Source organism: Anoplopoma fimbria, chromosome 5 (genome assembly GCF_027596085.1).
Source record: "Anoplopoma fimbria isolate UVic2021 breed Golden Eagle Sablefish chromosome 5, Afim_UVic_2022, whole genome shotgun sequence".
NCBI classification, from domain to species: Eukaryota; Metazoa; Chordata; class Actinopteri; order Perciformes; family Anoplopomatidae; genus Anoplopoma; species Anoplopoma fimbria.
The window spans coordinates 14,533,838-14,545,318 of NC_072453.1; the positions used below are offsets into that span (position 1 = coordinate 14,533,838).

The 11,481-nt window shown below is 39.7% G+C and overlaps 1 protein-coding gene across 1 annotated transcript; it reads right to left on the bottom strand.

The window, feature by feature from the left end:
- Positions 1-1,562: 1,562 nt before the first annotated feature.
- On the bottom strand, positions 1,563-10,748 carry qrfprb (pyroglutamylated RFamide peptide receptor b). Its single transcript, XM_054599427.1, has 6 exons — positions 10,382-10,748; positions 8,386-8,544; positions 6,731-6,792; positions 2,797-3,032; positions 2,091-2,188; positions 1,563-1,963 (listed from the first exon to the last, which is right to left on the bottom strand). Exons 1-6 carry the CDS (start codon positions 10,746-10,748, stop codon positions 1,563-1,565), a joined length of 1,323 nt encoding a protein of 440 aa, XP_054455402.1.
- Between the last annotated feature and the right edge of the window lie 733 nt (positions 10,749-11,481).

An 11,481-nucleotide genomic window follows, 5' to 3' on the forward strand; every position in this document is an offset into this window, starting at 1 on the left:
CTGATTCAGTTCATACTTTTAATATATTGGAGGTAGAGTGTTGCATTTTTCAAAGAGAAAGGGTAAGGTCCAAAGAAACCATTTATTAACCTGTGAAGAGCCTTACTTTATTAAAAAGTGAAGCAATAGTTTCAGCCACATTCAAATAATTTTCATACAGTCCATAAATTAAAATGCTAAATTTGTATGCATGCTGAAAACAAAGAAACAATTTAAGTAATTTTACTCAGTTTGAAATTGAATATACCAGTAGGATTATGACCTTACTTTCTTTAAAATCCCGTTCTTGCATATGAGACAGACCACAACCTTCATAATAATTGCGTGACACAAGCCGAGAACAGAGCCTACTGGCATTCTAACCCAGTGATCTGCATATACAATTTAAAAACAAAGAAACATTAATTTACACTGATGATTTGTATTTAAAGCAACATCTTTAAAAGTAACCATCTGCACAGAACTATGAATAAAAGTCAAGCTGTTGTTACTAAACATATTACAGAACATGTTACTGACTTTAAAGATACACCAAAATAATAACATTAACTAAAGTTGCGTCTAGATATCAACTCTACAAACATATTGCACAGCGCCATTAAGAACACACATTAAAACTAGGCTTGTTCTTTGTTTGTGTGTAATGCTAAAATTGCTTCTGTGGATCCATTATATACTTTTTGTTAATTTGTGTGAAATGGCTGTCTATTTTACTACAGTGATAGATGCTGTAATCATCTTGTCGTGATTACATGCGTTTCATATCGAACCTCAAAAGGCTGCACTAGTTTGGTGCACTCTGGAATGATTTAACTATAAAATGACAAGGGTTGAATGTCATCAGCTTTGTCCTTAAAAAAAGGCTGGCTCTAAGTCCTGTATGGTGATTAAGAAGCACTTTTTAAAGAAAGATGTACAAAGGCTGTGTTTGCAAGGCCGTCTCATTTCAAAAGCAATAAAGTTGTCTGAGAGGCTTAAACAGCAACCTTGATAAAATAACGTCTTGCCATTGAACATGAACTGAACTCAATTTCATGCTGACTTGAACAGATTTAGCGGTGTAATAAAAGCAGCGGCGTCGACCTTTCCTGCTAAAGTCAGTGTCCTCTATGTTGTTTTTTCCAAACAGTTCTCAGTGTAGCACAACACCACAGTGGTAACAGTTTCTGCTTATGTTGGGATGGAAATTAACATGATTCCCTCCAACAAATCGTAAATGCTCACTGAGAGAGGCTATATGTCCTGCAGATTTCAGAGACATCTCAACAGAAACTATTTATTATTCAAGTAATAAAATGGTGTTTCAGTGTCTTAACCCTGGTCCTGACTGCCCCAGGTGCAGCAAAGATGCCCCCTTTTGGTATTCCTTAATTTCCTTTCTGCTGTTCTCCAAACCAAAATGAAGAATACGCTCTGGCCTCTCACACTGCAGAGAAAGATTTTGGATCTTTGAACCACAACTGTGAGATTTTAAATCCCATCTGACGCACCTGCTGCAGTTGATTGACAGCCAAAAGGAGGGACGAGTTCAACGGCTAAACATCTGAACTTTGAGCCGGTTCTCATTTGACTTGAGAGGAGCTGTTTGCAGGGAGCTCTGTTTGGATGGTTGAGATTTTTTCTCCTATTATTTCCAACAAGCTCTCTCCGGCCGACGAACTTGAAGGTCCTTTCTCTGCTGAGTGCTGGTTCAAGCTATCGCCTTCATCTGATTCCAGGAAGGCTTCTCTGCTTTGGGGTTTGATGAACTGAACGGTCAGTTTGGGCATCACCACGGCGCCGCCTTGTTGCTGGTTAGGCTTACGTATGCAGTGGGAGAGGGTGGAGACACAGCTTTTCTTGAAGTTCTCGTTCATGAAGGCATACACAATTGGATTGTTGAAGCTGTTGAAGAACCCTATGGCCTGAACAATGGCCATGATCATGTTGAGTGTGACTCCGTCATATTTGTTTTCAAGGTCATCTAGACGATCCCACACAGACAGAGATAAAAACTTAGACTGATGAACTTAACAGAAACTTTAAATAAACAGCAATATGCTCTTAGGCTACATTGCATTAAAATCCACATAGACTTCAACTGTACTTACAGTACTCAAACAGCATGTGGACTGTGTGGAATGGTGCCCAGCAAATGGTGAATAGCAGAACGATGGTGATCATCATTTTAACGGCTCTTTTCTTTTTCCTGTAGGTCATAGCGGACATGTTGACTAGACATAGCAGTAAACATGCCTGTGAGTCAGTATGTAAAAGATCAGAAATCTATGAATATGCAAATATATTTCATTTCAGATGTCTTCAACTTCCCTGAAAAGTACATCCCAAGTGTCCACTTGGAGTTTTGAGTTTCCACATTACACTTGGAAGTTATACTTGCATATTTCATTTTTAAGTTGAGTACAGAGAGTGTGAAGAATGCGAACACAGCCTTCTAGTGTGGAACTACACATTGAAGAGCAAACATAAGTGTGGTAACACTAAGCAAAACATATTTTTGAGTTTGAAAAGGACTGGGATGCTGCTGGTAAGTGCTACCAACATTATACCACCAATGCAACTACAGGGACATGATCTTTCACTGGCCTCCCACCACCAACTGTGTTTGTTGAAATGCTAAACATAGCCAAAAATACCACTCAGAGGAGTTAAGTCCATACTACCAGGAGACATGATGCCTCTCTCTCTCTCTCTCTCTCTCTCTCTCTCTCTCTCTCTATATATATATATATATATATATATATATATATATATACTGTATATATGACAGGGAGACACCTGTGCTGTCTAACGTACCTTGAGATCTTACTGATCTCCCTGTGGTTCATGGTGTTGAGCACTGAAGAGTCGCCCACCCTCTTGCGGATCCACAACTCAATGCCAATACGTGTGTAGAGGAAAAGCATGGCTGCCAGGGGGATCAGGAAAAGAGCCACCATGATGAAGGTGGTGTACACCTGCCTGTGAGTGAGAGAGCGCCAACTCTCCTGACAGCACACGTGGTAGTGATCATACAAGAAGTCGTACTTCACCTTTGAGAGGGAAGGAGAAAAGCTGTTAGTCCTGGAACAATGATCCAGACAGATAAAGCACATTTGACTGACAGGGTGGTATTTATGAGGCAACTCTTGGATTGGTTTTTTTCAAATGGTAATTTATGTTTTTACAGCTTTTCCCCACAGCATTTTCCCACAATTTTGAAGTGTCGTCTCTCCTATGGACAGCAGTCTCTGCCACTGCTAAGCCCCCTGCTGTCCTGTGGGAGAGCAGATGACAAATACATGATATTGCAGCCGCTTTGATGAGCTTGACTTAAGCCCTACCTGCCCAGTATTAGTAATACCAGGGGACCTCATGTGATTTAGAAATGTTTTGTGGGGCGGATACAAACGGAATATGTGAAGTCTGTATTTTACTCAACTTTAACATCATCATCCCCCGGGTTGGTTTGATGTAAAGGCTCCTCTTTATAATTGCTTGTATAAAAATATTATACTGTATTGATCAAGTATATTTGTATTTAATATTATGATTATATTAGATAAGCCTATTTAGTTTATATCCATCCATCCATCCATCCATTTCATCCGCTTATCCGGGGCCGGGTCGCGGGGGCAGCAAGCTAAGGAGGGTCCTCCAGACGTCCTTCTCCCCAGCAACACTTTCCAGCTCCTCCTGGGGACCCCGAGGCGTTCCCAGGCCAGACGAGATATATAATCCCTCCAGCGTGTTCTGGGTCTACCCCGGGGCCTCTTACCAGTTTATATTACACTCACAAAACCTCTTGCTCCTGTGCAAATGGGTCTCCATGCCGTGTAGCAAGATGAGCCTCCACAATTTGCACCACACATTTTTTTTATGTATGAACGCATACTACAAAGCTTGAACTGAAAAGACATTGAAAAAAAAAATATGACCCAATTCACGAGATTGCGATTTTCACAGGACTAAGAGTATTACATGACCTCTGTTTGAAATATGGTAGGTAATTTGTGTTGGATTTTTTTCTTGACAAATAACAGACATGACAATCAATCAATTAATCGATTTGCATAAGATTAAGATCACAGACAACCGCTGCGATTAAGACCAATCACTAAAGGGCCCCAGGTAATAATAGTATTGTGCAAATAGGGATTTAGAAGTTATATTAAGTCGTGGGATTGATATACTGACAAAAGGGGGGCCGAGCTTTGTTTGTTGGTCCACTTTCCCATTCACTGAATGCTAAAATCAGTAAAATTGTTATTTAACATAGTATTGAAACACTAATTTACAGTTAATCATCTTAAGCCCTGTATAATATCCCTATTATATGTATAAGAGATATCTGTTAGGATTAAGAAATGTACAATCAGCTGAAAATACTGCAATAAAAAATATTAAAATACCCAATTGCAGCATGTCATTTCTAATATTACTTTGAAACAATCAGTTAGTAATTCATGATTTTGCAATGTGTCATTTACACCTTGTGGCGTGCCATACAGAGGGCATAGACTGACAGTCAATATATTAAATTGACTGTCAGTCTGTGCCCTCTCTCCAGAGTTTCTCCAAAAATAACAGGGAAGAGATTTATCGGTCAGTCAGAGATGCTGCTGCAGAAGCCAAATCTGAACAGAGTTGGCTGATTATTCATTCTGTGGAACACGCACACCAGGATCAACACGCCCAGCCAGGTGTTACTGGCCTTTTATTATTGGTTTACCACAGAGCAACAAGAGACCATGCAAGGCAATAATTCACACAGTAATCTGCCAACAGCAAGCAAACAGCACCACTTCAGTACCTAAGAGAACGCACGCCAAAAGTCAAAATCAATCAATAAACAAGGTTTTACTCAGTAAAACTACAAAAACAAATACCATTATCACGGTAAACAATTCGACTGAGGTTTGAACAAAATCAGCATTGCTGCAGGCTTATCCCTTACGCCAACATTAGCAGAACAGTTTTACAACAACGAATTCACCAAATTACTGGTTTGTCTACTCTCTGAAGGACATCCTTTATAGACTGTAGCAAAGTGGAATGCACTATTCACGAATAAATTAGAAATCTAGCTGGTAAAAAGGGGAATAGATCTGAGTCCAATTCATTCTGCAACTAAATTCATTATGAAATTAAGGATTTTTAAAAAAAAGTTTCACTCAGTGTTTAAAAAACTGATTTTAAAACCTTAATTACCAAGTCCAATCAAACCACCAAAGTAAAGCGAAGGTGTCACAGCAGCGCGGCTGTGCCTCAGTATGGTTCCCTGTGTTTCTCTGTCTTTCCCTCTCCTGCCATGTCCCCTGTTGTCTCTTTGTGATGGTGTGTATGTTTGTGCCAGACTTTCAGTATTTCAACCCCTGTACTGCACATATCTGGTGCCAGACCGCTGACCTGGCTACGGTGGTAGTTTGAAGTCCAAGGCCAAATTTAATCATGCATTCAAGTTTATTTTTCGGTTGTTTATTCCGATCTGCTTCTGATCTGCCTCTCAACAGGATCACTGCCTGTGTGCTTGCTTGCCTGCTGCTTTGTGACATTCTCACCCTGCCATCTCCTTTGCTTTGCCTAGTTTCACCAGTCACCAGCTTCCCACAACCTCTGCCTTCACCAGCCGGATTCCCCACCTTCATCCATCCTCATTCTCTGCAAACTGTCAAGAAACCTTCCTTCATCATCCCACGCTACGAGACTGTGTCCTGCATACGCCCCCCGTTGATTGTTACAAACTTTTTCTATGTATAGTACATATTTTCTGTACATATTTCACAGTAGTGATTGTTTAAAAATCTGTAAAACACAGATTTCTGAGAGGATTCAAATACACAGGACAAAGATTAAATAGGGGGAATGCAATTTGCAGGACTATATTTTTCTTAATCTGGAGAGACTTCTTTAGAAATTAATAGTGAAAAGTCTTTGGCGATTGGACTCAATCCTGACGTAGTATAATAAAAGGGTAGTGATGCTGAGGGTAGATAAGGCATAATCCCTCTGGAGTCTAGACACTGGTACTATTTGTCATGAAGGGATTGGCTGAAATCCAATGATTAATGAGGAGCATGACAGTGATGCCAACTGGATGTGACTCGAGTGGAGGAGGGTCACACTGATTGTGCTGCAATGACAACTGACAGCAGCAGAGAAGAGAACTTTTTTAAAGTTTTACAGCAACGATGTGATTGGCTTAAGGGGAACCGTGGCAGATCTGGTTGGTACATTTAAAACTTTTAAGTGTTTTACACTTAAAACTTTTAAGTGTACTAGTTTAAACTTTTAAGTGTACCAACCTACCCTATCTATCAGCTGATTGTTTGCATTCACTTTTAACTTAAAAGTGAACGCAAACAATCAGCTGATAGATAGGGTAGAAGTCACAGCGAGAGAGAGACAGAGATTTATGAATGAAGGGAGTGTAAAGAGAGTCTTCCTGACTGAGTTTCTGCTAAGCTTCATATACCAAATAGCAAGCTAAAAAGCCGACTAGCAGTTCTCAGCCATTTAATTTAATCCTTTTTTTTCCCTTTTCAATGTTTTGGTACATGACATTCAGACACTGTAGCAGGTAATCTTAAAAAAGCAAATCAAAATCTTTCAATGTTTAGGACAGGTTCAGAGAAGTGAGAGTTGACAAGATGATGTGGAACTGGTATGGAACAATTGTCAACTCCTCTGTACTGAATTAGTTCTTTTTAATTAGTGAAAGAAGGGGACAGGTTGTTTGAGTGACACTTACCTCTAGCTGTTGCACAAACAGCATCGGGGAACCCACTATCACTGAGGCCATCCATACCAGCCCTGCAGGAAACAGACAAGAAAAACAATTACAATCTGCAGAAAAACTTCATTTAAATACCACTCAGTTTGATACAGTAGCTGGCAAAGATATTTAAAGTGGCCCTATTATGCTTTTCCACTTTTTCCCTCTTCTTTAGTGTGTTATATATATTCTTGTACATGTAAAAGGTCCGTAGAGTGTAAAACCTGAAGTCCACGCCTAAAAGGAGTTACCCTCCCCCTCAGAAGCTCCTGATCTCCTGAAACGGCTCCATTGAATTATCTCCTTCACTTCCGTAACTTTATGAGGTCACAATGTAATGGAAGTGACGGCTAGTTTGGCCCGCCCTCAAACAACAAAAGAGAGAGATGGAGCTGGAGCTCCGGAGGAAGAGTTTTTGGAAATGTGAAACGCTGACCAATCACAACAGAGCGGGCTAGCTGACCAATCAGAGCAGACTTTGCTTTCTGGAGGGAGGAGCAAATGCTACAACGGAGCATTTCAGAGAGAGGGTGAGAAGAGGTGCTGCAGGACAGCCAGGACGAGAAAAACTAGGCAGATTATGAGCATTAACGCAAGTAAACATTGTAACTGTTACTTGAGATAAAAAGATGCACCATAATGCAGCATAATAGGGCCTGTTTAAGGAGAAACCGGTGTGTGACTAATGCCAAACAGCAGTCCCAGCAGCTGCACAATTAAATTCCTTTCACGTGAACAACAAGCTGCCAGTCATGCTGTGTTAGATTCCTCACATGTGTGAGAGTGCACGGCATGCTACAGGACTAGACCTGATTTCAGTGCTTTAGTCATTATTGACCTAATATATCAGCACTTACTAGGGAAGGAAACATCAAGTTAAGAGCTAATATTATTAATTCTGTTGTGGAGTTTCAGAAGGACAATTTGGGTTTGTTCTCATTTATGAGCCTGACACATATCTAGGTTTGAAGACTCTTTTTTTCAGTTAAACAGTTAACTTTAACAATTCAAATTGGGGCTGTACCTTAAAGTATAACCACGAGGCAACAGATCATTGCCAAATCATCCTGATGTTGAAAATAAATAAATCATATTTTGCATAAATGTGTCAAGACTTTCACGTTGAATCCCCAGCGGAGGGAAAGAGCTGCACTAGCCCTTTCATAACTTCCAGTCATACTTTTCTTTGTCCCATGTACAAGGGATTAAGGCTGGAACATGCTTCTACTTAAGCACATCAAAGAATATACACAGGTTTTGTTCTGAGGCATTTGCATTGCTGTTTTCTCTGACATTACTCCTCTTACTTTGGGGTATAGCCTACAGTCTCTCTTTCCAACCTGCTGACAGTAAATAGCACCCTTCTCTGTGTAGGTCCTCAGAGATGTTTGCGTATTGTTCTACAAACAAGTATAATGCTAGCTTTAATCAGATCTCATTGCAAGAAAGTGTTAATTTGACCTGCATAACACTCAGAAGGAACACAGGATAACTACCAGAGGCTAACACAACGGTTATTTACTTTTTACAAATCAGAGCAGCCTTTTTCTTGCTCACGGAAGAGAGGATCCCTTTAACACACAACAATATCCATTCTTAAAAGCACAATAAAACAAACAAATATAGAATACCTAGCATATTGTATGCTCTTTTGGACGAGTACTGCCTCCTCATTTTCAGCGGGAAAACAATGCCCTGGTATCTCTCAATGGCAATGCAGGTCATGGTGAGGATGCCTGTCACTATGGCTGTAGTCTGTACAAAGGGAACTGTCTTGCAAACCAGAACCCCTGCAAGAAAAAGAGATGGGTAAAACAATGAGGTACTGAGAAACAGCAGAAGGCATCACACCGCTCCTTTTGTTGATCAGAGACTGGAAACGGTCGTTAGCTCTCCATCATCCTTTTCATCTTCCTGTGGGGTTTCATTGAATTGGAAAAAACATCTCTGATTACTCTTGAACACATATTTCATAGCTAATGAAGCACAAAGCTGAAACCCAGGAGAACATTAGCACTGTAGTAAGACCCTCATGTTAAGTCTACCTTGATTCACCCTGAACTAATTGTGACTGAATTTTAATAGGAGCACATGCTTTGAGCTGGCCTTCAATTGCTATGATACATTGAATGTTCCTTCATTTTATTTTGTATCAGACATGGTCACAATATTGTGAACTGTAAAAATAGGAGGAAATCCGCTTGTAATAGAATTCCACCTGTAAAGCTGATAATGCTCAGTTTATGAACACACTAGGGCAAAGGGGTTTTGAATGAGCTCTCTTGTGCTTTTTAGAGTTGTACATTATCAGGTGTCCACCTGGACCCAGTAACAGAAAAGCCTCTTAATGTTATGCAGTATTTTACAACTGTAACCTTAAATTAGGGCATCAAAAAGTATGAATCAGCACCTCTGACTAATTGTTTTTTTTATTACATAGCATTGACTGTTGATTATTTTGTGTCCTCTACCCTCTGCAAAGTTTGACATGAGCATCACAAATTAAGTAACAACACTTCTTCATTAATTTGTTGCAGTGTTTCTCTTGGCTAATGCAAAAGATTGAAGTTTGCACTAAATAAATAAATAGCCTGTAATATTCCAATTCTAAATGTGACAATCCTCAATGCATTTATTGATCTGTGTAGAAATATTCATTAAAAAATATATTATATATCTTGTATTTCTCAAATTTGAAAAGCTAAATAGACAGATTTGTTTATTTATACTGAACCCTTGAGGAGACACAGGGGCTTAATCTGTCATTTAGAGGTATTAGCTGCAGCTAGCTTCATTCCTTGAAGGGATTAATGTTTTGTTTATTTGATGATTTTATAACACTCTATATACTGTGACATTATTATGTTATTTGTATGGTATGCATTACTACGACTTACTCATGAAATTTTCATGGCAAACCATATGCTATGGCATTAATATTACATTTCTATGACATATGATGACTTTGTATGATATACTATACTTTGACATTTTCATTGACATTTTATGCCATATTACACTATACAGACTGACAGCACCTTGTATTGGAGGATCAAACAAGATGAATCAGCACCTCTGAGTTACACTTCATTCATTTGTTGTAAATGTTCTGTTTGCTAATGCAAAAGACAGTGCATCTTGCAAAACAACAACAACAACAACAACAACAACAACAACAACAGACTGTGATATTCCAATACTAAATACATGTGCCACTCATCAATGCATTTCTTGATCTGTGTAGAAATATTGTATTCATTTACTATGAGTATATCTTTGCTAAATAGCAACCCAATAGCCTGTTTTTGTTTATGTATACTGAATTCCTGAGGAGACATGAGGTCTCACTCTGTCATTTATCTCCAGTAGGATCTACCTTGAAGGGATCAATGTTTCCTTTGATTGAGGCAAACCTAATTAGCGCTGTTTGCTCCGCTTGTTTTGCGTGACAACCAGTGCAGCAATCAGCACGAGTCTGGGTGTGTTTCCCTTCAATGTTCAGCCATTCAGTCACACTTATTGCCTTGTTTTCGTATATCATAATTCCTATCTAGATAATGTCATTGTCCGAATGAAATATCAGATTAAAGGGTTTAAAAAAATTAAAAATAAATTAAAAAAACTCACCTCCGACCCACTCGGACGAGATGTTCTGCAGCAAAGTGAAAGGTATGCAGAAGAAAGTGATGAGCAGGTCACTGACCGCCAGAGAGCAAATAAAAATATCCGTCGCCGTCTGGATCGCTCGTTTCTTCAAAACTATGTAGATGACCAAACTATTTCCAGCCAGAGCCAGCAAGAAAATCAGCATGTACATGATCACGAAGGTGGTCTTGGCGCTGTAGGGCAACTCGGGGATGTAGACGAGCGGCTGGATTTTGTAAGTGTTGATGAACTCTTGTCGGCTCAGGTTGTAGTGCTGGAGCATCTCCTGCAACGCTTCAGGAGTTATCTTGGTGGAGCTTTGTCCTGAATCTGTCGAAGCTGCTGCCATCCTCCAAGACACGCGTCTTCAACCCTGAGAACAGGGAAGAAAAAAAAAAGAAAAGAAAAAAGCAAAGATGAGAGCTTCTCTTTAACCCACAAATGCGTCCGCGTTGTGCGCTGCCTCCTTCATCCATCAGCTGAAAGGACTGCTGGAGCTGCTGCAACTGTTGCTCTTAGTGTGTGTGTGTGTGTGTGTGTGTGTGTGTGTGTGTGTGTGTGTGTGTGGACTCAGCTGACTATAGGTTGTCAGGTTGCACAACCAGCTCTGCTCCCAGTAGACCACATGGCACTAATACAATGTCACTAATACACTGTGCAATACAATAGTTATAATAGTTTCTGTCTGTATATTTAATATTTCAGTTACTGTGAATTCTTTACTGTTTTTTTTATTGCTCATTTGCAATACTTATTTTTGAACTTGTTTTTTTTTACTATGTCTCATAACAGTCATTTACATTACAGTCATTTAGCAGACGCTTTTATCCAAAGCGACTTACAATCAGTAGTATATTACATATCATTCACCCATTCACACACTGATGACAGGCTACCATGTATCCACCGACCCTCTGATTGGAGAACTACCTTGCTCTCCACTACGCCACAGCCGCCCTCAGTCTCTTGTTTGCACTATCCTCTATGCTGCTGTAATCCTGTAAATTTCCCCGCTGCGGGACTAATACAGGATTATCTTATTTTATCTCATTTTATAGAGGACGAGGTGACATACTATGAAT

Coding starts and splice junctions, on each gene's coding strand:
- qrfprb (XM_054599427.1), bottom strand. CDS start 10,748: ATGGCAGCAGCTTCGACAGATTCAGGACAAAGCTCCACCAAGATAACT. Junction 8,545..10,381: donor CTCGTCCGAGTGGGTCGGAG/GTGAGTTTTTTT, acceptor TTTTTCTTGCAG/GGGTTCTGGTTTGCAAGACA. Junction 6,793..8,385: donor AAGAGCATACAATATGCTAG/GTATTCTATATT, acceptor TGTTTCCTGCAG/GGCTGGTATGGATGGCCTCA.